At 40.2% G+C, this 27,216-nt stretch overlaps 1 protein-coding gene across 17 annotated transcripts in view; it reads left to right on the top strand.

Moving 5' to 3' along the window:
• Nucleotides 1-27,216, top strand: part of MICAL3 (microtubule associated monooxygenase, calponin and LIM domain containing 3) — a 182,415-nt gene that overhangs the window by 143,507 nt on the left and 11,692 nt on the right. For 12 of the 17 annotated variants that reach the window (XM_080600102.1, XM_080600104.1, XM_080600103.1 and 9 more), the window contains 9 exons: nucleotides 2,776-2,880; nucleotides 3,519-3,650; nucleotides 4,057-4,148; nucleotides 5,662-7,534; nucleotides 8,452-8,546; nucleotides 12,232-12,282; nucleotides 14,156-14,263; nucleotides 15,009-15,102; nucleotides 19,580-19,630. In XM_080600102.1, coding sequence (XP_080456228.1) covers nucleotides 2,776-2,880; nucleotides 3,519-3,650; nucleotides 4,057-4,148; nucleotides 5,662-7,534; nucleotides 8,452-8,546; nucleotides 12,232-12,282; nucleotides 14,156-14,263; nucleotides 15,009-15,102; nucleotides 19,580-19,630 — 2,601 coding nt within the window. The remainder of the gene's footprint in view (nucleotides 1-2,775; nucleotides 2,881-3,518; nucleotides 3,651-4,056; nucleotides 4,149-5,661; nucleotides 7,535-8,451; nucleotides 8,547-12,231; nucleotides 12,283-14,155; nucleotides 14,264-15,008; nucleotides 15,103-19,579; nucleotides 19,631-27,216) is intronic. The other 5 variants (XM_080600108.1, XM_080600098.1, XM_080600101.1 and 2 more) reach the window with 2 other exon arrangements.

Here is a 27,216-nt window from a genome sequence, read left to right as displayed (position 1 = left end):
TTAAGTGACAGAGTGCTGAAAGCAACTGCATTTATCTGTAGCAACTACAAACTAGCTATGCTGTGAAGAAAACAAGAAAGAAGATCAAGGTTGAAGCTGGGATCTTTAGGGATAGGGATGGCTGTTCTGTCTCCTTTGACTTGGGGATACCCATACTTAAGAAAGGCTCAGGAAAGCTGAAGGATGGCAGAGCTCAGTTGCTTTTGTTGTGTGTTTCTCTAAGCTCTATTACAAAACCAGTGATTCTGGCACCAGGGTAAGGGAGCACACCTGTGTAAAGCAGTGAAAGTCAGGAGTAGTTTGTGGATACATAGTTGATCTACAGCAAAGTTGCTTTGGCAGATGAGGATAGCTAGCTCGCCTGTAAAACCTTGCTTCTGTTGCTGCTTTGGCGAGGCAGCAGTGGTTTACACGATGGCTGCACTTGGTGCAGTCTGCTCCTGGCTGCTAGCTGATACGAGCGAAATGCCGATCCCAGTTTCTGGCTGCCGTAGTGCGTAGCTTCTCAGTTACTGTGTGACAGCTTTTGGCCTCTTGCTCCTTATCCTAACTGCGTATACGTATATGCACAGTATATGTATAATGTAACCAACCACCTGCAAGCTCTCCACGTTCCTCAAAATGGGATCCCCTTTGCACTGAGTTGTTACTCATCTATGCACCTGTAATCTTCTGTTGAGGTTTGTATTCCAACCTATTTAAGAGTTGATTTTCTCTTCTCCTTCCAACACTCCCTATGTGCGTCATGTCACCTTACAGTTTCTGGATCTGAAGACACCTGTGTACATAGGACTATCAGATATTCCTAATGTCAGTTACATTTTTGCAGGTTTTGATAGATTGTTCACATTTGTTGTTATCATAAAAATATCCTGTGACGTTATTATTTCCAAAACGACATAGGTTAGTGCATACTTAACCAACCAGCAGATCAGGGCACAGTTTGTTTTGTTCAGTACATTTGTATATGCCCCTGAGGAAAGTTTAGCCTTTGCTGCGTGACTCAGTCTCCTACGCTCTAGCTCTGTAAGGTTTTGCATTTTATAAGCGTCTGACGTAAGGAAATAGGCCAGTGCTTTATCACACGTACGTGGAACTGCCTTTTCACAGTAGTTGACAGAAAACAAATTTACCCTTACGTTTGTCTGTCTTACTACTACAGAGGGGAAAAGAATGGAAAAAGAAATTCTTAGCTCGAAGAAAGAAGACAAACCATCCTCAGAAGGGTGTTTTGAAATAAGCAAAAACCTGTGTTAGATAAAGAAGAGAGGCTATAAGACCTCAGTTTTATGGAGGGTTGTTTCATTTTTAAGCTTGTCATAATTAGTAATGCTAGCATATAAATGGTTCCAGATGCCACATCTTCACTAGTAAATAAAAAGATCGATGCCCACTCTCTGACTCTGAAGAAAGTTGGCACAGCATGATTCACTTCCATGTGGCTAAACTTCTTTGTTGTCCAGAATCGGGGGACCTCAGATGGGCTCATTTTGGAAACAGCCTTCAGCCCTACCATGGGGAACTAACTGCCAGGAATCATGCCAGGAGCCCTCCTAGAAATGACAGTATGACACTGTATGCATGCAGGTCTAGAGGCTTGCAAGGCTTAGTTTACTGGTAAATGGGTGACCAAGAAGGTTGTCATCATTATAAGACCGGATGCTATGTGTATAGTTAGCAAACATTGTGGGTAGTAACATGCTGACTGCGTATGCATTTGCAATAGGTGGAGATACAACAGTTATATGTCTGCGTGTTGTTGTACAGGTATTGATGCTAACTTGCTGCACAAATCCAAAAACGTAGTTGATTGATTCTACTGTGGGAAAAAAAAAAAGAAAAAAAGTGCTTTTTAATATTTAAATTATGTTTGAAATTATAACATACTATGAAAATGTGTAATGAAAAAAATCTAGTGAATCATCCTCTATCATTAGAGATGACTCAGTGTTTCTTAGTTGTTTTTTAATTATTTTTATTTAAGTATCACTTACTAATGAAATTTAGTTTTCTTTTTTTCCCCTGTAATTAAATCCTGTCATGAGTACTAAGATCAAATGCCCTTTTCAGGTATAAATTCAAGAATATTATCTTTTTTTGGACCCAGCAAATCACATTATGATTTGTAACAGAAAAGGAAAATTGTAAATATCTCTTTATTTCCTTAAAAATATCTTTATTGATTTTTGAGTTAATATACAGCATATCAAGTCTCTTAGACCCTTTTACCAAAGAGTACTGTAGCTGCACAGCTTTAAACAGTTTCCAAATGTAATAATGATCAATCCTAGAACTAGACTGTTTGTCTCTGATTTACACCCTCAAAAGCTTATTTCAATTTCTAGATGAACAGTTGTGATACATTGTGAGATTTCAGTCTTCACCTAATACACATATGCAATAAAGGGATAGTAACTCTTCTTCTCTGGAAAAGAAAAAAAAATTGCTAGAAATACCATAAACTGTTCTGTTTTGATGGCCTCCCAGTGCCTTTCTTGTTGAATTTTACACAAGGCCAGCTCCTCAGAAAAGTCCTGTCTGCTTCCAATGCTAAAAATTCTTAGAGAATCCCAAGGGGCAGGCTATCTTTGATTTCTGGGAGTCTTAAAATATCATTTCACAGTATATGTGTTTCCAGCTGACACACTTCAGAATTTCTTGTTTTGGCAGTAATCAATAAATATATCCACTATGAATAATCAGTGCAGTTTAGAGTATACCCTTTTCACTGTATAGATTTTTTTTCTTTTCTCTCAATATTTGAATATATTCTAGCTCCGTGTGAGGATAATGATGTGGAGGATGAGCTGGGCACAGAGCCTGCAGACACAGAAGGGCAGGCGGGTGAAGAGGGAGACACAGGTGCAGAGCTGGATGACGGTAGGGTACCACTGTACATCGTTTGAACCTGTTCTGTGAAAAGAAATTGTATTGGTAGAAAATACTTTGTATGGGAGTACTTAAGCGTAATCAAATTTTTAGTGATGTAGGAGTTTCTTTCAAATAGTCGAGAGGGAGACGTAAGTGAAGGACAAAAAGAAACAGAAGAACCTCTGTGCCATGCGTTGTAGAATAAATTTATTGCATCCTTTCACCATCTGCTGTTTAGAGGGCTCAGTCTTGAGTCCATATTCAGTAATTAATCCTGCTGAATAACAGAAGTAAATTTTTGAAAAGATCATAGTATTGTGCCAAATATCTTCCCCTGCTAGTGTAGAAAGAACTGCATATGTCAGAAAACATTTGAAAAATGTCCAGAAAACTGAGAAGCTATGACATCAACTACCTATTTAGTACTTTTGATTAATGATCCATCATTTACTGCTTAAATTACTCTAATAGCATGCAGAAAGAAGTGAAGCATTTAGGTGTTCAGGATAAAAGTGATTAGCACCATGTGAACTGAAAGAAAAGATTATGAAAGATTGTGAAAATAATAAACACATATTGATGGATTTGTATCCAAGATCTCTTGTTTTTGTCCCCTCCTCCACCCAACCTGTGTGATTAATGATCAGATGACATCCCATCTGATGCAGAAGCCGAGTTCCGCTTACATCAAGGTGACACAGAACAGCCAGGACTAAAAGTCTCTGAAGACGAAGAAGATGAAGAAGGAGCAGAAGGTACTTCTTGCAGTGCGACAGAAGGTAATAGCTTTCCCACCAGTGTTGGAATGATTGTAATTGCATTCTGGATGGTCTATATAGTTATTTGATTTTTTAAGAGAAGAAAGTCTGTTGGATTTGAACCATCTCACTACTCTCAGTGGCAAGGCATGTGCTTGCATTAACATTTTAAGAAGAATGTTCCAAGTCCATTGATTACAGCTTCCTAAAGTGTGAGAGCCCATCTAACTGCTTGTTCTTGTAGAAATTTTTATGTAACACTTTGTACTGTTTTGGACAATTACAAAGTTTTGACTAGGTTCCAGATGTCCAATCTAGAATTTGTAAAAAGCTGAGGACTTTGTCATTTCTAGCTGTGTGTAACATTAAAAATTTAGAATTTTAGCAGTCTCATTTGTTTTGTTAAACATATTTTTGCTTTCTGTAGATCTGTGCAAGCCACCCATCCCTATCCAGTCAGCTAGTGACAATGTTCTTCCTCTGTCTCCAGCAGATAGTCCCAAAGCAAAACAAGTAGAGGTAAGAAAGAATCCTTCAAGTTTTCTGTTTAATACCTGAAGTTCAATAGAACAGTTGGATAAACTACTGAGAAATGACAGCAGTGCTCTTTTCTGCTTTCCTGTCTCTATAATTGATGCTGACCTTCTTGAAATCTGACTTTATTTAGACTTAAGTCTTCTTTCCTAGTTTCAGAGTGTGGTGGCTCTGTCACAGTCACACAAGTTCCCATCACAAAATCAAAAAAGAATTATAGGATATTTTCATTTCAATGCACAGTTAACAAGATATATATATAATGCATGAAGGGAGTCATAAGTAAGGTGTTTCCTGTTTATCCTGGTTTTACTATCCTTTCTGTACCAAAATCAGATTCTGTACAGCTGCAATTCAAAATTATAATTGTATTACTTACTTAGTAGTAACCAAGGCAGTGCTTATTTATTCTAGAGTAACAACATATTTTAGCTCAAGAAAGCTAAGTTATTTACTGATGTAGTGTCAGCTCTGGAGTCAGCATGCAAGCTTACTGTGGTGTTTCCAGCTAATAGGATGTAACAATGGAAATACATGACTCTTGAGTTGTTTAATTCAAATATTTCCCCCCCCCAGTGTTTGTTTTTAAGGAATTGTTAAGTGATTAGACTTTCCTAGAGAGTTTTGTCATATACCAGTTTACTCATACAATGGACACATCATAGGATAAGGCCAGTTTCCTGACAGCAATTGTTGACAACATTCTCTTTTTATTAATATTGAGGGTGATTTTTTTTTTGAGGCCTGTCTAACAATTCTGTTAGACAAAGTTATTCTTTATATCAGGACAGTGCCTAAATGCTGTACTTAAGACCTGGGTGTTTAATGTCATACAAGCACACAGAGAGGTTTGTGCTCTAATGCTCATGTATCAGTTAAACCAAACTTTCTGCATGCAAAAGAATGGTGGTGTGAAAGATGTCATTGGAAAGATAATGCCAGAACTCAATAAGAGGAGTCCTGTGCCAAAGGCATAGATATTAAAACTAAGAATTGTGCTACTGAGTAATGTGGCAGTCTCCATATAAGACAAGACTTCTCAGATTGCAGCCTAATTTGCTCTTAAAAGAGAAAGCACCACTTGCTTTAAGACAACATTCCAGCAAATGCTAGCCAGCAGGAAGTGCTGGGTTGATACGAGCTTGAGAGACTTGAACGAAATCTATCTGAGATGAGGGACCACCACTATATACAGAGCTGGATATTGAAAGGGAGAGCAGGAGAAGATAGAAATGGATTTCTGGAATTTAGCGCAGTTTTTCTTCCAACAATTAAATTTGCTGTGTTGTAATGTACAAAAGACTGTATACAATGGGACAGAAAAACGATCCATTCCTGAGGAGGAATCCTACGTGACATTCTAGGCCTGGGAGTGGGATGTCATAGGTGTTTGGCTTTTTTTCATATTTTGATACTTGGATGATGTAGCAGCAAACAATGGAACAGCATTCTAACATGCCCAGTGACTATTAATATTTCCTTTATTTGTATTTTGTAGAATGTAACAGATCCCCTGGCTGCAGTATCCTGTGCAATAAAATCTCCAGAGGCACGCTTCTTTCCTGAGCCTTTCCTTCTTGAGGAAGGACCAAAAGATGAAATTCCCAAAGACAGGAAAGCTAAAAGCCCTTTGGTGCCACTCTCTCCAGTGTTATCACAGCCAGCTGCATCACCAGAAGCCATTGCACCTACATCTCCAGCAGAATCTCAGCCAGCAGCACCAACACAGGCTTCATCCCCAACATCTTCTCAAACACCTATCTGTTCCCAGCCTTTGCCTTCTTCTGAAACCTCTATTCCATCCCCAGCAGAACCTCCAGTGTGTTTCCAGCCTGTCCCAGCCTTAACGTCTACTCCTCTAGCCAAACTGGTTCTTAGGAGTCAGGATAGTGAAGTGGAAAAACTGGGGAGCCCTACTACTGCAGAAGAAGCTCTGAAACGTAGTAACCTCGTGGAAGAGTTCTGGATGAAGAGTGCTGAAATCCGGAGAAGCTTAGGACTCACCCCAGTAGACAGAAACAAACGCTCAGAGTCAACCTTTACTGTACCTGCCCTTGAGACAACTCCCCTGAAGGCTTTTAATAGCGAGAGTGTTTCAGGGGATGAAAGGATGCATCTTGTGAAGCCCCAGCCTGCCCCAAGAAGGCAGGGACTGTCCAAGTTAGAAAACGAGCAGATTTCTCTGCTCACTCCAAAATCTCCATCAGAAAAAGAACTGAGGAGTTCCAATGAAGTAAAGAGAGATGTATCCAGCAGTTCAGGACTTGGCCTCCAGGAGAGCTCATCTAACATGAGAACTTTGGCTAGCCAGAGCTTCAACACTTCTGACTCTACCATGCTTACTCCTCCATCAAGTCCACCACCACCACCTCCTCAAAATGAAGAACCTGCCACTTTGCGTAGAAAGAGGCATCAAGCAGTTTGGCAGAACGAGGCCGAATCCAAGTCACCTCCGACACCAGCATCAACGCCTCCTGTTGCCCCACGCCATGAGCCAGCCTCTGCTGTCAAAGAGTCAACCCAGGCCAAAAAAGACGACGTGAGGAAGTCTTTTGCAGAGAGTGTGGATGAGATTCCATTTGCTGATGATGTAGAGGACACATATGATGACAGGACAGAAGACACAAGCCTTCATGAGAAGTTCTTTACCCCTCCTACGAGTAGGCCAAGGCCAGAGAAACCACTTGTTTTGCCACTGGTCAAAGAAAATGGTGGTCTGCCCTCATTGGAAGGAGGGGTTAACCAAAAGAAGAGAGCACTGCCTGAAATTTCTGCAGAGGCCAAGGAGCTTGCTGAAGAAAGAATGAGAGCCAGAGAGAAGTCTGTCAAGAGCCAAGCACTACGTGATGCCATGGCTAAACAGTTATGTAAGATGAAAGATATGGAGATGGCTGCAGCTGCTGCTGGGTCCACAAGGTCACGAAAGGCATCTTCTATGCCTTTGAAGACCAAAGAGCTGTTTTATGACTCTCCAAAACATTTGGCCTTGAAAATAGCAGAGGGGTCCGTGCTCAAGCAAGACACTGCTAGTGAGAAGTTCTCCACTCCTGCTGCTGACATGGCTGGACCTGAAGGTTCTGTCACCTCTTCAGAGGGCTCCAGTGGGAAGAGTAAGAAAAGAACTTCTCTTTTCTCCCCTCGTAAGAACAAAAAGGAGAAGAAATCCAAAAATGACAGCAGGCTTTCTGACAAATCTAGTGGTGGGACAGAGGAAACAACAAAATCCAGATCTTTATGGAAGTCTGTTTTCTCTGGGTATAAGAAAGACAAGAAGAAAAAGGCTGACGACAAATCCTGCCCAAGTACTCCCTCAAGTAGTGCTACTGTGGATTCTGGCAAGCACAAAGCTTCTCCATTGGTTACAGCTGCAGGTATAATAGATACGTGATACAGCCGAGTATCCTTGAAAGAATTTGGCTGTGTGATATTGTGCTGAATGACACTGATCCTCATTGTCAAATGAGAAAATTGGAATAAGTAAAGCAGCTAGAATTGTATGTTTTTGTGTATTTACAGAATTAGTTGATATGCCAATGAAAAAAAAAAAAAGGGATCCTTAAGTGGAAGCTTCACTCTAGATATGTGCAAGGCATGTCCATTTTCTGCCTTTGGATGATTTGAAAAATAGGCACCATTTGCTGGAGTCAGCTTACTTGTGACATTCATTTCATCTCTGTTTTAAATCTGATCCTCAAGTTTTCTGTGGGTGATCTGTTTATTTCAGCCTGGTTCTGTGGATACTGAAGACTGCAGAGATGCAGTCACTCCGGTGTTCTCAGTGATCTGACAACGGTCTGCTGATCTAAATGTGTGGATTCTCTGGTCTCGTGTATGTCTCACATGCCATCAAATATAGACAGGGATGTTTAATGGCTACATGTGATACAGTAAATAAGTTAGCCATAAACATAATCAAAATAAAACATTACATTTCTGCAGCCTTGTAAAAATAGCCAAAATAGTGCCTCCTGCTGTCATCCAAATGGTGTATCTTTCATAAGAGCATTCATACAGCAGAAAGGGAGAATTATGGCCATGACTTTTTAACGCTGTTTGCAGAAAGTGATGCATATGTAGAATGAAGCTTCTAACTAGTATTGATCATTTTGTGAAGCAGTGCTTTTCTGATGACCGTGTAATCCCAGGCAAAGCAGCTGAGACTGCTTACGACTGTATTTTTGAAGTTGAGTCAAACAGCTTACCGAATTCTGAAATGTTTATGGGGAGAAATACATTGTTGTAGTGTCACTGTTTTTCTAACTTCCCCTTTTTATTCCTGGCTTCTCAGATTTGCAGCTCCGTCGGCACCTGAGTTTTTCGGAGGACTCTGACCTCTCCAGTGACGATATTCTGGAACGCTCCTCCCAGAAATCCAAGCGAGAGGTAGGCAGGGGGGAGAATGCATTTTAGAGGGATCCTGTAATCATGTAGATCAGAGGCTCGGAACCATGGCGGAAAGATGTGTGATTTATTTTGTCATCCTTACTTTTTCTTTTGTGGAGCAGGCTTTCCTGGAAGCTGACTGGCTGTTCTATCCCAAATAAGTTGGTTTCACTTGTTTTCACAATTACAAGCTACTCCCTACTGTTATTGTATGAAGGATCTGCTGTCTCACTGTGACATTACTTTACAACTGAGTATCACAGTCTGAATAGTGAATTTTGTTCCTGTTATGAGCATGCCAATAACCTATAGAAAACAAAAATTTAGTGTCAGAAGAGTACTTTCACTAGCTGCAATGTTATTGCAAAAAAAGTAACAATGAGATAGTCCTCGCTTGTTGTAAGGATCCAATTTTAGAACATTGTTTTACCAGCCTCTTTGATAGATTGATGTGGTAGAATTCCAAGCAAACTGCAGGCAGGAATATACTTGTTCATGCCTCAAGAGCACAGTCAAGACAGGTTGTCAACCAAAAGGTAAGCTGTAGGTTGCGGTTTGCAACTCATGCAGATTGCCATATTTTTCCTGGGAGAAGAGAATGTGTACGGTGTAAATTAGTACCTTCTTGTCTTAGAGGACAAATCACTCGTCTCTCCCGCTTTGACCCTGTTTTGTTTGAGGATTTCTTGGTAGTTCCTAAGTGTTTCCATATGTCTGTTTTGAAGATAACAAATGTGAAGATGAAATATGTAGTGATTCCTTATGAAATCCCAGTATATAGTAATTGCTCTTAGCCTGGTGTCTTCATTCCAGTGTGGTCTGTTGTAAACTCTGCTTCTTCTGAGGAAGTTTTTTCTTATTTCTGAGTGACCTTCCCTAGCTAGTGCAATGATGGTGTAAGATGTATCAACAGCTTTCTAGCCAAAATAGTTTCACTTTAAGTGGTGCTTTAAGGAAGTTATTGAAGAGAACAGAGGAGACACCAGTACAACCTCAAAAAAGGCCAGAGAGAAAAATACATTTTTGCAACGTGAAAAAAATATGCTGAGAGCTAAGTGCCAAAATTAGATGCTTTTAAGTTATTTATTTCATTTTTAGAATGGCACTATTCCACTACTGGTAGAAAATGTAAGGATCTGCTCTACTTCTTCCATTCTTACTAGCTTCTAAGCTCTGCTAGGCAGACCTTGCAAGGTTTAGAGGAATAAGTTCAGATTTCAGTGGCCCCACAGAATGCTAAGGCCTAAGAATGAAAAACTGGTTCTTCCTATCATTTCCTGGTGGTGCCTGGTCCACCTGTTAAAAATCACAGGAAGAAGAGATTATCTCAGAGGGTAGTGTCACGAACACAGTGGTCTGTACCTCCTGTCTCAAACCTTTCATGCAGTGTTACAGAAATCAGTCTCAAATAGCAGGATCTAGTTGATACTTGTCTCAGATGGCAAAGGTATTGAAAGTACTGCAAATGGAAATGTCATAGGAAAGGCTTTCTATGTACATAGAGTGGAATGAATTAGTTAAACTAACAAATTTAAGACTGGTAGAAGAAATTGATGAAATAAGTAGGAATTCTCTGTATTTACTTACCTCCCTTTCAGTCTCTCTCTCTCTCTCTCTCTCTCTAGTTGATCTGAGAGGAAGATTATTTTGTTTTATTTGATTCCCTTTTTTCTCTCCCCCTTTCATTCCTCCTTGCATGCCCTCAAGGCGTTTCATGAGAAATTCTGCATTTTCCAAGAGATGCAGAAGAATGAGGTACCCGTGGCTAGCAAAGAACAGAAGTGCAATACAGGGGGTTCAGATAAGAGTTACAGAGGTACTGTTCTGCCTTCTATGCTCCTTCAGGAGGAAGCGGGGCTTCAGTAAGGCACACACCTGTTTTCAGACTTGGGTATGCCTTGATGATGCCTTGGGTATTGCCCTTTTTTTTCTGTGCTGAGCTACTTTCATTTAAAATGGCTTTTGCAGAAAAAGATACCGTCACTAGGCTTTGTGGGGATAGCTGTCAGATAGCGAGAATCCTAATACTCAAAATATCTTACCAGTTTTGCAGCAGCATCTCATTTTCTCCTCTTTGCTGTTGCTGAACTTACAAAGAATTTCTGTGCTCAGCATCTGCCTGTTTTCTAAAGGAATATTTTTTAAGTATAAATGTATTTAGAGAGAATAAATATGAGAACTCCCCTTACCTAATTTTACTGCATCCTGTCGAAGGATGTAAAACACACGTGCAAACACTGGAATGCGCTGCTGTCAGAAGAAATGTAACTGAACTTTGGGACTGACAAAACTGTGTCTGTACAGATTTGGGGTGGGAATGTTATGTTTTCTAAGTTACAAACTACCTGCTACTTATTGTGGGTAAAAGTCTACTTCTTCTGTGGAGCATAACTTTTATGTGAACCCCTTCACTAAACTGAAATCTTGCTTGTGCTGCTTTTTCAGTAATTATAGTGAGCTTGCTTCCCAGACAGCTTGCTCTGTGTAGCCTGTTCTTTGTGATCAGCAGTGAATTACTTCAGAGCTGTTTAGGGTAGTGTCTTTCAAGAGAAGTATCCTGTAATGAATTCCTAATGTGAATGCCCTGTGGATTCCTTGTGTGTAGGTGTGTGTCATTGTGCGTGTTTGTCATTGTTCCTGTGCAGTTGTGATACTGTGATCAGTTGTGATACTGTTTCACTGCCGCAGGTAGTTTGTTTTTTTACTGGTGTTTGCATACGTGCTTAAGTTGTTCTGTGGCTTTTCATTTGTGACTGTTTGTAGTTAATTGAATGTGAAAATGCAAAATGCTGGCTGTTTGCCCAGAATGGCACAATGCCCTCTGTACTTCATGGCTCAAGGGAAATTCACCTCTCTCACAGACCCTAGCTAGTTTACTTGCCTTATATTTGGGTGCAATGTAACTTAGAATGTTCTTGGGTAGAGAAGGTAGTAGTCTTCTCCTCTCCTCCTCTCCTCATGAACATCTCATGTTTTCTCTCTATTTTTTCCCCTTCTTTTTTCTTTTCTTCTCCTAATTTTAGCTCCTCAGGCTCTCTGGAGGTTCTCTTTTTAGACAGGGAGATTCCCCTAATGTAGGACATGTAACCCACTCTGAGCCCATTGGTGTTTCTCCAGTCAGAGAGCAATGAGGAAAATTATTTCTATGAAGTAGAGATTATTTAAAACCATGAAATAAACACCGCTTCCAGAAGAGGTTGTAAAAAGTCTGAATGGAAAGTTGCATGACAGAGTAACATGTGATTGAATGAGCAGGTTCAGACCAAACATCCCCCAGCAAACAAGCCATTATTCCAGATCGTAAGCCAAAACTTTGTATGTGTATGTACGCTTACTTCCTCAGCAGACATTAAATCCATAGGTGGATAAAGGCCAAAGAATTCCTCTAGAATAAAGTATTTTCAGGTTGACTGCATCTTGAAAGAGGTTACCAAAGCTACTTGCCTGGAGTGCTACCTTGGAGGAGTGCTAGGAACTTGATTTTGTGGACAGAAGTTCCATTTTGCTTAACCAATCTGGGCCACGTTCAGCATTTGCACAATTCTACATTGCATTTAAAAACAGTTTTGTCTTTTTTTTTTTTTTAACTGTGCATCTGTTTTCGATGTTGAACTGATTTTGCTTCATTTTGTATGTTTTTTATTTTTATTTTTATTTTTTTTCCTTTACCATTCCCCCTTTAAAGTCGATTTATGTACCACACGCCTTGGCATTCAAGAGATCATATTCGTCAAAGGTAGTGTCTCCATTCCCACTAGTTGGCCATTGTTGCATGTATGTCCCTATATTAACCCATCGAATCCATAGCTACCCGTCACATGTACACTAACATCACAAACATTGACTGTGCATGCGTGAGATGTTAGCAGACATGGGCAGAAAAATCTTTGTAGAGGTTATCTACCAAAAATGCATTGAGCTCCAAATTGTCTGACTTGTTAGAATGCATGCAATTACCAGTGCACAGCAGTGCAGCACTGTACAGAGTGATGTGGGTGATCTTTAAGCTTCAGAACAAATTGGGTATCTAGGCTGTTAAAGATGAATGTGTTTTGTTTTTAATATTTAGAACATGAGTTTAAGTGAATTTTCATGCTTTCCTTCAAAATTGTCCTTCAGAATTCTTGGGTTTACTGAAATCTCAGTAAAATTTTGTATCAAGCTAAAATCAAGATAGAAATTACATTTCTATTTCAGGAATGCTGCTGCTTTCTGAAATTGTTATTGTCCTGTCTTCACAGTCACACCAGTGTTAAGGGGGGTAGGAAATTCACACCCTGTGTGACTTTTCCTTCTGATTTGGATATCATTGTAGATCTTGCATTAAAAAAGAGAAAGCAAAGATTAAACTTCTTGGAGCTCTAACAATAGTGCTTGCTGATCACCTCTCTTAGGAATTTTTAGTAGAGACATGGTCCTATGTTAAAAACCTCTACTCACTGAGAACAGTAAAACAGAGATAGAGTGATCAGTGTGGTTGTGCAATAACTAGATAAAGCAAATTTATGGGGTGGTCTGTCTTAACGTTTTGTCCTTAAACTTGCCTATCAATGGAGATCTCACCAGAAGTGGAAGACATCTGTGTCCAGCTGTCCCATAAAGACCACATACATGTATGTGGGAAGAGAAGAAAGTTCTTCTCTTCACTATGGTTTGTTTAATGCAATTGTGAAGTTCCTTCAGTGCTCTTGAAATATATGAAAGGAAGCCCACCTTAGATTACAACACAACAAACTAATTACCTGAAAAGGTACTAAACTCCATTTCAGTAACGTTAAAAAATTAGATTTATGTATTTTTAAACTAGTTTTCTTGGGAGAAAAGAAGAGGAAGAAATACCTTTCTATCTCTATAAACACAGGATTTCTCGTATTGAATGGCTTCTGGTGTTGTAATATTCTAGTTTTAGTTAAGAGATTGTTTGCTCTGTTTTATACCGGACAGTTTTGTGGCATGGTTCTTGAGATGGGATTTCTCCTCTCACACCAGAACATCATTCTGCTTTCAAATATATTTTTGCCTTCTTGATTCAGAGGAAAATTGCACAAATTTACACAGGCAGTCATTACCACTTATATTAGCATAACTCTCAAATACAGATGTTCTTGCTCCAGAATAAAATATTTTATGTCAGAAGAGTGGAATACCTATGTAGCTACAATAGTCTATATTAATTTCTTAGCTTATACTGCTGTAACTGTTCATGTAGATGTGCCTTATACCCTCTTCTAAAATGAAATAAAGGTGACTTACTTATATGGTAGTCTTATTGATTTAACTAAGTTCATTAGGCTAAATCTATTGAGAAATAGGTTAAAAATGTATTTGATCTTTGTGGAGAAGTTCCATATAGCAATGGTAGGCAGAAATGGGACATCATAGAAAATCACAGCTTTGCAGTTGGCTTATATGCTTCTTCACTCCTGATTTGACCCTGAAATTTTTGCTCACTGCACTGTGAACACCTTTGCTTACAGAAGCTTGATTTTTGTCACAGTCATGGCAAAGACAGAACACCTCCCTTCTGAGATTTTGGAAGAGAAAATGGTTTTCCCTCCCCCCATACCTCTGGGCATGGAAATAAAATCTCCTGTTTTTTCTTCCTTTAGAGAGCCTACACAGAAGAAGAGCTGAATGCTAAGCTGACTCGGCGAGTACAGAAAGCTGCTCGTAGACAAGCCAAGCAAGAAGAGCTAAAGAGGTTACATAGAGCTCAGGTAGTGTCTCACAGTCTTCTTGTCATGGCAGGAAATTAACTCCATATGAAAGCACCATGATCCTGACATTCCTCTGAGTGTATCAAAAGAGGAACCAGAACCAGAACTTTCCTCTGTTTCTACAATTGCCTCTACTCCTACTCTGTCTATCAAATTTGGTACCATGTCACAGACATGGGAAGAATTACTGAAACTTGTCATAATAGTTTTGCAGCGAAAAAAAAAAAGACAAATAATGACCATAGCACCTTCCTACCAGGAGATGAGTGTGGTACCGTTCACTGAAACAAATAGTGGTAGTAAGATCATACCTGATGAGTCTGCGCCAATGATTGCTTTGCTAAATTATGCTAGTGGGTGCAGCGTTACCGAATTAACCTTCAATCACTAGAGAATCTGCTGGCACCATCTGTAGGAGATGGAATTTGTTTAAAACTCAAGGTAGGGGATCAGCTGACTGGATGGCAACACCTTTCACTTTATTGTTTAGGAACGGGATTACAGTTGTAACAAATAAGTGAGTATCCAGGTATCTGTAAAAACAAAATGCTAGGATGCAGGGCGTGAGGGTGTCCTCACCGGAGGGGACTGTGATGCTAGCTTTCAAAGCACTGTATTCTTGAATGCAAATACTTGTTTTTCAAAATGCTGATTTGGCTGAAGTCACTTAGTGCTAGATAAGTACTAAGTGCTGACAGATCAGAATCACTGTTGGTGAGGTTCTACTCCCTTCTTTTCTGAACAGATCATCCAGCGGCAGCTTGAACAAGTAGAAGAGAAGCAGAGACAACTGGAGGAGAGAGGGGTTGCTGTGGAGAAGGCCCTTCGGGGAGAAGCAGGTATCCAGCAGAGCTTGGTTTGCTTTTTAATATGTTCTTATCGAATGCTTGTGCAGTAGTCCATAGCTGCTTGGATTTTAGAGGTAATTGGACCATTATACCCTAGAATTAAGAGTCCAATGTGAATCTGTTCTCCCTTTTCTTCTATCTTTCTGAGGGCTTGTTGTTCTCACATTTCTTCTAATCTTGAGGCTTACCTAACAGCAGAGACTTAGTTCACTTGTCTTTGGCTGAGGCTCAGGAGGTAATCCTCCAATTATTAGTAGTGGATTTCTATTTCTGCGTATTACTGGATATTACAGCTAGAAAACTGCAGAGGTTTCCTAGCTGCAATTCACATAAAGCTGTCACAGTAGGAGAACGCTGTTTGTACATTCAGAAAGTAATTACAAAATTGTGTGTGCTTTCTCTACTATGTTGGATTATCAAGGCAGTGTCCTTACAAGGGACCATCACAGAACATCTTCCTCACTGCACAGCCCAGCACACTGGCTACTTTTGACAAAGTTGTGCAGAGCAGAAATGCAAATGTGTACTGAAAGGTATCCATGTCAAGCTGTTAAAGGAATGCTATGTGTACTTGAAATTACACTGAATGAGTTTCACCTGATCTGGCAAAACATAAGTGGAGGAGTACTTGGTTGAGGTAATGCTGATAGTAGTATAATAATCTGGAAGAAAAAATCCTTACTTTCACGGAGTCAAATATCCAACAGGCAAATGCAGTATGCATATATCTGACAAGACCAGGATTATGTACCTGATTACAAGGATCAGAAATCACAAATGGTAAAAGTGGAACAGGTACTGGAAAAATGATTTGTCTTGTTGCTTGGATTGAAGAGTGACCACTATGCTTGTGAAGATGGTACTAGATTAAGCAGTGAAGGTTCACCAGAGAAAATGTCGAGACGTCCCACTGATTACTACTTCGCCAAGTTTGTTTGTGCTTGGTGCTCCATAAAGGCATGCCAAAGCAGCAGGTCTGAATGGTTACCAAAGCAATTAAGTTCTACACATGTGCAAAACAATCTTGATGACTTCAGTGGTTTTGTGGTCTGACTGGCTTTTTAATGTGTGGGTTCAAAAAGTAACCTTGTGCAACAACTCCTTCTCTGTGGTGGTGCCTTCTTCCTTATGCTGTGTATTTCTGTGTAGCTTGCCCCACTCTGATGGCTGGCCTGCCAGTTACTGCACTTACTAACCCCACCGCTTAATTCTAATCCCTCGTTTCACTTTTCTTCTTTCCATCTGGAACTCCATCTTGATTAGTCAGCTGCTAAATGACATTCATGTAAGTAAGACATGTCAGCACAAGTGGGAAATCTTAGCAGCTGAGAGAACATTCTTCACAATAATCTAAAAAAAAGTCCAGAAAGGGCAAAATACGACCAAGAGTAAGAGCTGCTATTTTGTATGGAAGGCTGCAGACTTAAACCCTTGTATAACACCTCACTTCCAGCTCTCCCAAAATGAAGCAGTCTTAGATGAGCTTGTATATTTGTGAATTTCCTAGCAGAATTATTAAATTGTCGGTCACGTTGCAAAATGAATCTCTTTTCTTCAGGAAGGCCATAGGATATGTTTTGCTTCTAGTTACAGAAGCTTAACTTCATCATAAAGAATTCACAAGCTCCAACTCTTGCAGTTATTTCCAGGGATTAACAAGAAATTTTCCCACATTCTGTTGAGAGAAAAAAAAAAAAATGCATGTTACAACCTATGTTGACTGAAACATAAGATTAAAAATGAACACCATTCTTTACCTCTCTAGCTAATCTTGCACAGACATTTTAAATATGTTTGCAATAAAATAACCAAATTCCTTCTTATTTTCTAGTCTGTGACATCACTTTCCATAAGTACAATTAATTTCTGCCTCCAATATCCATTAATTGTTCAGGAGGGCATCATAATTTTCTTCTCATCTGCGTTGTCTTAAGATACTCACCTAACAGTGACCACTGCATTCAGCAGGACCCTTGTGTGAAGGTGTGGAGTAATGCTCTTGTCCCTGATCAATTCTTCCCTAATTAAACTGTATAAACAAAATCTAAAATAGGGGAAGGGCAGTGTTGTTGTCATCTGAATATATATATATATATATGTATATATGTATATGTATATATGTGTGTATATATATATATTCCTTTTAATAAGCTTGTGCAAGGGGAAGAAAGAGGGGAGGGTGGGAATTGTGTGTCCCATGCACATTCTCTGTCCACGTAAATGGAGAAGGATTGCAATGCAGGATCAAAGTAATGGCTGTCCCATAGAGACCAACCAGTATTAACTGTTCTTGGAGATGATATTGGGCTCTGTAATAAATAGGTTATTTGGCTTCCCTCCCTGTAGGGAAAGAACCAATCTCATGCATTTAAATATGAAGTTTCTTGCAGTATTAGTAGTAGTTTCCTACTACTAGATATTTGAAATTCCTAACAGAAGAAACATAATTTTATATTTTGTAATGATTCTCTTCTTTTTCTATTGTAGAAACAGATAGACAAGGCCATCTGAACAACTTTTCAATGTCATTTATCATCTTTTATCAAGTTGACTGTTAGTTATCTTTTCTCTCAGTAAAGCATTTCAGTTCTTTATTTAGAAGTCTTCCATCAACTTCAGCTTTTCATATCTCTGACCTCTGGACCTTTTCCCAGTTTTACAAAAATATGTCTTTCAGTTGGACTGGTAAGAACAAAAAAAGTACTGTGGGTAAGAATTTATTTACTTTTGTTTTGTTTTGTTTCGTTTTTTGCTTCTATTTTCCATCCATTTTGTTTCAACCTCAGTATGTTTTGGTCAAGTGACTTATACTGAGCAGACAGTCAAATTCTTCACAGCAGTGTCTTGTGAGACTACAGTTAATTTGGATCCTAGCAATAGGTACAGATAGCTCAGTACTCTTTCCAGGAATGTCAGTCCTTATCTTGATAGCTTTCAAGCTGGAATATGATGATACTAGCTGTTCAACTAATCACACTCAGAAACATTTTGGAGTTCATTGCTGACTTTAATTTTGACAAGATAATCGCACCTTCCTCTATAACTTCTTTCTTTTTTAAATTGGCTAAGCCTCAGAGAAAGTGCAGTTGGCCTTCTGTTCTTCAAAGAGCTGAATACTCAATCTAACATTTAGTTTCTGATTCAGAAAATAGTCTCACACCCTATGATTACTTAATTGCCTTAATAAGTTTTCTGTTAATGTCTTTGAAGGTCTCACCCTTTGGCAGTTGCATTTATAGTAAGAATGATCTGGAATATAAACTATTTAAGGTGGCAAGTTTATCATATACAAGGTGTTCTAAGCTTTTGTCATCCCTTTTTTCTTTTTTCTTTTTTTAACCTTTCTTTTGCATCATGGCTTTTCACTGCCAAGGTAAAGAAAGATAATCTCAGTGAAGAATTTTCCTATTTTTCTGCAGTGTCCCAAGAGTGGGATTACTATTAATGTAACAGTGCTTTGTATTATAGTGCATTCGCCTGTCTGGACATGGTTATGACTTCTGTTTTCCTGTGTGGATTTTTCACTTTTTCAATTATTACCTTGAAAAAATATGTCAACTGAAATTTCATGAGCCTTTTTCTTCTTCTCCATTATTCTCCTTTATGAACTTTGATAGTCATTTTTAAGAGCTAGGAAAATGTCTTTTAGTGTCAGATCAGTACTGAAAAATTTAAGAGCAACCTCTTTTCATCAAGTGAATCATATGCAGTGAGAAACAGTGCTCTCTGTACTCCCATGTGTCTCTTCCCTAAAGAATAATTATATAGTGCTAGACTCGTGGTGTACCTGTCTCTAGCAGCTGTGGACATGCATGTCTGTTTCACACACACAAATGGAGGTTCTTCTCTGACACAGATACTGTGTCATTAGCAGAAACCCATCTTCCCACACTTAGGTATTTGTCATTTGTGTCAGCACTCAGTGCCTTTTACTTGTTTGCTATACACACGCATCCTCCACTCACTCACTGCCAAGAAATCAATGCTTATACCTGTCCTGCATCTTACCTAAGAAATTAGTCTTTCCTTCTGATGTTGCTCAGCATGAAAGCAACAAGAATAGCTCTGCTTTTCTCGACAAGAACAGGAAAGACTTCAGTGTCAAGTACTGGTGCAGACTGAAATAAGAGAAGTGTCTGTGTGTAGACCTTTTGATTTTTCTCCATGGAAGTCCTTGCCTGCCTGCTGGGAATTTTCTCCTCATCTTCCCAATATGTTTGTGACACGTATATATATGTGTATGTGTATGTTTGTGATACATATATATATGTGTGTATGTGTACATATATGGATAAATGAGACACATAATTTTATATATATTCTATGTATGTGCAAACGTATATAGCTGCATGTTTCTTGTTGTTTGTCTTGTTTCTGTCTGTATGTCTTTCTCATATGTTGCTTTGATTGTGTGGGGCTAGGGTGGGTATCTGATTCAATAACTGTCTTCACCAATTCCTTGTTATAGACTATTGGGGAGAGTCTTATTACAGTGACCTCATCGACTTGCATCTGGGTGGTATGTATAGCTGAACCTCTCGCTGACACTAACCCTGCTGACACTCCTTCCCACCCCTCCCTTTACCTACTTCTCCCATCCTTGGCTCACAAACAGGAAGAAACAGTCCTTGCACATGACTGGCAGAATCCCTTTTGCAGCTCAGGAAGAGGAGATCCTGGCATATTCCACAAACCATGTGTAAGGCTCCCTCTTCCATTTCCCACAGTGCTAATTATTTCAAAATGTATTCACTGTTTTCACTCCAGCCACCTTCCATGCTGGAAGTAGAAAGCCATTCTGGATTTTGCTTCCCCTTTGCCAAGTCCAATTCTACCATCCAAATACTCTTCAGAAAAATATGCTAATACAATGGGAACTGCAGAACTGACCATCTCCCAAGAGCTAACAGCACCCTAAAGGATTAGTTATGCCATTGCCTCCCTCTTCCCCTTTTGATTCTTCCTGAGGAAACAGAGTATTTTGATGATCTAACAAAATGCTTCCTCAACGGACTTCGGAAATAGTTGTAGATGACTTCGTTCCTGTTTTGTCTTATCGCGGGGTTAGGAGAGAATCTACTGGTAGAATTCCAGTCAGTTTTGGTGCAATCTACTACCAGTTTCCAGTCAGCTCAATTTGCAGCATTACACATCTAATAAGCTTCTTGCTATGTTGTTGTGTTTTGTGTTTTTGTTGTGTTTTTTTTTTTTTTATATCTCATTTAAGTGCCAAACGTGAGTGTTTAGCCCATTTTTTCCCCTCACTTGATGACTATAATGATGTCATCACTCTGCGCTTTCATTCTGCATTTCTTTAATTAAAGCTACTTCCTGAATCCCTTAGTAAGTGGATAACTTTTGGTTTGTAAATGGCATTTGTTTAGCATTTGTCCATCTGGAAAATTGAAATTCCCTTTGCTCATTTAGTCACCCCAAATCTATTCTTCTAAAATGAGCAAATCTGTCAGTGTATCCAAGAGAAGGCAAACTCTGCTAGGTTGCATTGTCATCTGAGTCTCTTGTTTCATTTGTCTTCTCCTCCAGAAGGAGGAGAAAAATCTGTAGCCAGCTGTTGGGAATGACTCCAAATTGTCCTGACGCCACATGCCATTCATTAAGAATACCCATATGGGCTCAGGTTTCAAAACGGAAGACTTTTTCTCCTTAGTAGACCTGATTTGTTGCCCAGTTCCCCTGTGGTAATTTTGGTGTGATAGTCCTCCATTAACCCTGTGCTTCGTTCACTGCTCAGTCCTTCTGGCATTCCTTCCCGGGGTGTCTTCTGCAGAGAGGCTCTGAAATTCTCTTCCTAGGTATGCCTATTACGGCTGGTCCATATCCGTGTGATCCAGAGTAGGAGCTGTAAAAGGGTTGATGCTGAATGACACTTAACAGATCCTTTTCCCCATTTAATGCTATTTCCACTATACCTCTCCATCCTCCCCTTCCTTCTCCTCCTAATGCCTCTTTAGAGATAACAGTTCCATCAAAATCACTGATGGTGGCTTTAAGATAAGCAAAATAATTCTTACTTAAAGGGACACTGTCACTTAAAAAAATACCGTGTTGTAGAAAATCTCAAATTAAAACTGAATTTACTTTTCATCTTTTTTGCTTTTTACATTTCTCTGAGCTCAGACAGTCACCTTAGGGTGGTCTTTTTTAGTCTTCTGTTACAAGCTGTTTTTATGTATATGGTGACTCAGTCATTTGGGCTTCCAGCAGTCAGAGACAATGTTCACATTTTTTAAAAAATGGTTGATAGTTTTTAAAACTATTTCAAGTTTTTCCTCATCTCAAAAATACCTTTTTCTAAAGAAAAAATTAAAAAATGTATTGGGCAGTATCCCTTTAAATGCAATGAGCCAGTATAGCCTGCTGGAGTATGTGGCTTTGTAATTTAGTTTTGTTGCTTCTGTAATTTGTTTCGTATTTGCTTTGGAGGCTGCCAGATCACTTTTGCCAGAGTGGATACAGTACTCTGATGATACTTCTCACTATTCAGTGGCAAATTTAGAGTTCAGCTCTCAAAGTAACACATCTGTGCAGGCTGCTGCATCTGGGTGGGGTGCCATTAAAACCCCTGGAGCCGAGTGTGACTGCATGGTCCTTCCGGAGCACTATAAGCAGTTAGGACGGCAGCGCGGATTAATTGTTCTACTGGCAATTTGTGTCTCTGAGGAACAGGCATGACTCTGAAGTCATGCTGTCAGTAGAATGATAAGCAAACCACAAATTCTTTGAAAAGTTATCTTTAAGTTGGTGATAATTTTTCAAGTGATTAGGGCTTTAATTTAATCTGGATTTTCTTTATACTAATGAGAGCTACATTTCATTTAGTTGTTAGAGACTACACAACAACTTCTGCAAGGGTGTGGTAACTTCTGACATCCTGGTCAAGTCCCAGTTTGCAGGATTACAAATTGCTATCCTAACTACCCTTGTTGCTCTGCTCACATGCCATAATTCTCTCTTCCTGTCCTAAAATATCATGTGCTGTTGCTGTGAAGCAGATGTTTCATTTTTTGCTACAGATGGTCCCATTTCAGTTCTGAGTAATTATTCCTTTGTGTATACTGTATGTTATGTTATAAAAACATTGCAAAGGTTGCAAAGTCAACTGAAATTAAGATAGTGTATTATGTTGATTTATCAACAGATTTGTAACATTTAAATCCACTGCAGAGAACTGTACCACTTACCTTTATGGATTAACTGATAGCAACACTAGGTTGTCATCTTCTGTGTAGATCCTCATGGAGGGGAAATGGGACATGGTCAGTGGATTTCTGGCAGCTGTTGAATGGTGAGACTTGAAAACATGGATTCTGAGCCAGACACTGAAAGGATACAGTAGTCTGGTGGATGCGTACTCTTTTTTCCTTTTATTCACTCTTTCCAGACAGTCCTTGTCCTAATCCTATCTTTTTCCATCCAAAGCTCCTTACTCCACTTCCATTTTCATTCTGAGTTCCAATTTCTGCTTCTCAGGTATTTAATTTTAATCCCTACCTTCTTGACAAAGAAATCCTAATGTCTACCCTTCAGACCTCCTGTTCTTCCCCACTAGTTGTTCCTAGTCTTTTACTACTGCTTCTTATCTAATCCTGGTATTTCCACTGACTCAGTCCACAAAGATTCCATCCCTGCCACTGGCTTTCTCACAAAATTTTTGGGTTCTGCTCCCTTTTCTACCCATTATTCTTTGTTTGGACGATCCTAGGTCATACCTTCTCAATGGATCTGTTTTCTTCCACCCTTACCTCTTGTCTTTTCTTGTCCCTGTCTCTTCTCCTTTAGTGGTTAGCATTCTTAGTCTCCTTGCTTAATTCTTAGTCTCCTTGCTTAATTAGTCCCCGCCTCAGTTCTTCCTTTCCCACCAGTTCCTTATTCCAGTTTACTCCTTGTCTGTCTGTGGAAGGTACCTTCATTGTTCCCTCTGCATTCAAATGGTCAGTTTCCTTTTCCTTGCACCCAGCAGGGAATCGTTGAGGGAACAGCCCCCACACTCCAGTCTTGCTTTCCTCTTGTCTAGATTATGCCAAGATACACAAGATGGGTGTAAGGAAGAGAGCTGATATGTTTGGTAGTGCTGATTTCAGACATTCATTCTTTCTTGACAAGGTTAAACAGTAAAAAAAAATAAATAAAATAAAGGCATGAATGTGTTTTTAATTTTTTTCACTTTGTTTAAAGCGTACTCTACCAGAACTGTACTTTTTATTAGCTTATTTAAAATACTTGAGCTGTGTACTTTAAAGTCCTGCAGATCTACTTCTGCAGGGCCAGAGTCTGATACACTGAAGTGGGAACAGTCCTAATTCCTGTGATTGACAAAAACAGCTCTCCTGCAAGAGGTTTGGAGTTTTAAGATAAATATTCTTTCTTGGTTTGCAGCTACTTTTGACACTGAAGTGAATTGGTAACATGTTTTCTTTGCAGTAAATTTGGAGCAGGAAAGAGCGTTTGATAAGCAGAACTTGTCAGAGTATAATTAGAGTACTTGTTAGGTACTGTAAGCAAACAATTATCATTTACCTGCTTCTTTCTGCACACCTCTCACAGCTGCACACAAAAGCTAGCAGTCTTGGAAGACAGGGCCAGTGTAGGACTGTACTATTTCTGATTACATTTTGAAGTGCCTTGAGATCTAATAGGAGGCAGAAGACTTCTGTGCCGTCATTTATGTGTGTATTCTGCTCCAGCTATTGCTTTGCCTAGTTTTCTCTAGCCTCCTCACCATTTTTTTATTATTTTTTTTCCTCTCTTCTACTGTATAAGCAAAGATGGTGTTCAGATTACATGGCAATTCAGTGGTCCATGAGTTTTGCCCAGGTTTCTTACAGTGATCTTTAGAGCATATTGTTATTGACAGAGTTATAGTAAACTACTGTCAGAAACCTTGAGTGACGTACTTAGGAGATAGTTGTCAGAATTCTTTCCTTCAACTTTATAATACCTGTAGTTGTGAGCAATATTATTGTCCAAGAGGTGGTTTTCTGTATTTATGCTCTTTTACAACAACTTTATCAAATAGTAAAGCTGGAATGCTTTATTTTTCAGCCACTTCAGTTTCTGACCATAACTGATTTTTAAATGGTGGAAAAGAGAATATTTCCTGTTATCGCTGCAGTTTGTCTTACTGATCTCTGTTGGACTGATCTTTATGTTAAGCACTGAGGTGAAGTTAGAGCTCATCTGTCTGTTAAATGACTGATGGAAGTTGTTAGTAGAATAAGAATTTCTGAAGTGCCATGCTCTTAGTTTGTGAGGTTAAGTGCTAACATAACGGTGCATGAGAATGGAGATTAGCCTCAGAGATGGATTTCCTATATGGTGTTGCCATATGCTGATTTCCAAACTGCCCTGATTAGTTTAGTCAGCAAAACAGAAATTGAAGCCTATCAGATGCAAGATTTGCAAAGGATGTGATCCCATTTGGTCTGTGGTATGTCTGCTCAAGTAATTTTGATTTGCAGTGACTCGCCATGTCTCAGAAATCATCAGAGCTCTCATACCATAGGACATACACAAATAATAAATAGTAAGCTATAGGTTAGGGATAGTGGTGTCTGCTACCCTAAACTTTTCACTGTGCTTTCTTCATCCTCATTGAGTGTTTTTACTATTGTTCTTCAGATTATGAAGAAGTATTAAGTAGCTACAGCAAAAAAGGATAAAAACTGTCTTAAGTATTGATCTTTAAACAAAAATAAAAAGTAGAGGAGACAACAGTCCAGTGTAGCTCGTGCAACAAAAAACAGCATAGAGTGAAAAGAAAGTATGTTTTCATGGTAGTTGTACATCTTTTCTATCTTGTTTTAGAGAGATTTAGGAGCTATGGCATTGATTCTTGTTTTGGCTCTTGATTTCCACCGTTTTATCAAAGTCTGTAGTCTTTCAAGTGTACTATGGCAAGCAAGGTCTTTCTAGTCATGGCTGCATGAACTCAGAAAGATGCAGGGAATGCTTCATTTCACAGCGGCAAAATAATTGCAGACACTTCACTGATGGGCTGTGGCTAAATTGTTAGGCAGGGTACACTTGGGAGCTGGGATGTGCTCCTTCCCTCAATATACTGCAGCTCCTGGCTCAGCACTGGTCACCCTATGCACCTTTCTGAATTCCTCTGCTTGCTGTCTTTGGTACTTGGGCTGTGGACTGCTGACCTCTGCTTTGAAGAGGTCAGCAGATTGTTTTACAGGCACTTCAGAGAAGTTGGCCTGTGGCATTGAAAGGGAACAACTGGTGATTAACACAATCTGTTTGTGGCTCTGCCTTCGTGGGGGGGAGATAACAGTTTTCTGTCCAGAAGCTGTGGTTACATGCAGGACTGTGGCTGACAGCACAGAGGGAACCTAAGAAGCGAATGGTCACAGAAATGGCTCTTCTCTTACCCTTCTCATACCCCTCAGCTCCTTCAGAACAAACCACATCTGTGGGGCAGTGGTTTATTGGGTTTGCGTGGCAAGGTTTTGGTAGCAGGGGGTCTGCAGGGGTGGTCTCTGTGAGCAGAGCCCAGCAGTTGTCCCATGTCAGATCAGAGACAGCTCCAGATGGCTCCAAAAGGGACCCGCTGCTGGCCAGAGCCAAGCGAGGGAGCAACCCTGGGTGGGCCTCTGGGAGAGCAGATTTAAGGAAGGGGAAAAAAAAATGCTGCACAACAGCAGCTGGAAGAGTGAGGAGTGAGAACCAGCCCTGCAGCCCCCAAGGTGAGTGCAGCAGGAGGGCAGGAGGTGCTCCAGGCACACAGCAGCAGTTCCCCTGCGGCCTGTGGAGAGGCCCCTGGTGGAGCAGGCTGTCCCCCTGCAGCCCATGGGTCCCATACGGAGCAGATCTCCACGCTGCAGCCCGTGGAGGAGCCCCCGGTGGAGCAGGTGGATGTGGCCTGGAGGAGGCTGCGGCCCATGGAGAGCCCCCGCAGGAGCAGGCCCCGGGCCGGAGCTGCAGCCCGTGGAGAGGAGCCCACGCAGGAGCAGGGGGTCTGGGGGGAGCTGCTGCCCGTGGGGGCCCGTGCTGGGGCAGTTTGCTCCTGGGGGATGGACCCCGTGGTACAGAGCCATGTGGGAGCAGTTCTCAAAGAGCTGCTGCCTGTGGGCAGCCCCCGCAGGCAAGGGAAGGACGGGAAGGACGGCATCCCGTGGGAAGGACCCCACGGGGAGCAGGGGCAGAGAGGGACCGTGAAGGAGTAGCGGAGACAAAGTGTTAGGGACGGACCACAGCCCCCATTCCTTGCTCCCCTGCGCTGCTCAGAGGGAGGATGTAGAAGAGGAAGGATGGGGGGAAGGTGTTTTGGGGTTGCTTTTTGTTCTCACTAGTCTGCTAGGATGGACAACAAATTATATGAATTTCCCTGTGCTGAGTCTGTTTTGCCCGTGATAATAATTGTTGAGTAATCTCCCTGTCCTTATTGCAACCCTTGAGCCCCTTCCATTGTATTTTCTCCCCTTTCCATTTGAGGAGGGAGAGTGAGAGGGCAGTTGTGGTGGAGTTCAGCCGCATAGGGGGGTAAAAACACCACGAGCTTGTATTGCTGCTGCCTGCAGCACTCTTCCCATGCTGTGGATGAAGACCTGTGCTGCCAGACCTAATGTGTTTTTTTTTTTTAGTAGTGGGGGACACTAACAGAAAGGCTGTGGGGTTTTATTGTTGTTGTTTTGTGGTATTGGTTTTGTTGTTGTTGTTTTTAATTTCTTTGACAAGAGTTTTTTCCATCTGGCCTTGACTCTGTGGTCAGGAAAATTTTCTTGCAGTGATGATTATGTTTTTAATTTGAGCTCATGAAATGGTGATTTTTCTTCTCTAAACAGTCATGAGAAAGCTATGCTATATACTGTATGTTTAGTGATGGCTTTGAGAGAAATGAGAAAACACATAAAGATTTATGTACTGTAATTAAACAAGTGAAGGGCAAAGTAAATGAGACAGTTTTTAACACTGTACGGTGAACTAGAGTCTGCCTTTTAATAGTACTGAATGAGATGCTCAGCCTTTTCCAAAGTTTGTTTAAACATAAATGTGCACAGTGAGAACTCTTGCTGTAAAGTTGTGTGTTTTAAAAATTATCTTTCTCAGGAATATGAATGATCTGATGGTACACTCAAT

Source organism: Anser brachyrhynchus (assembly GCF_964034855.1).
Source record: "Anser brachyrhynchus genome assembly, chromosome: 1".
Classification (NCBI taxonomy): domain Eukaryota; kingdom Metazoa; phylum Chordata; class Aves; order Anseriformes; family Anatidae; genus Anser; species Anser brachyrhynchus.
The sequence above is the reverse complement of the archived record's forward strand: the minus strand, read 5'-3'. Positions and strand labels throughout refer to the sequence as shown.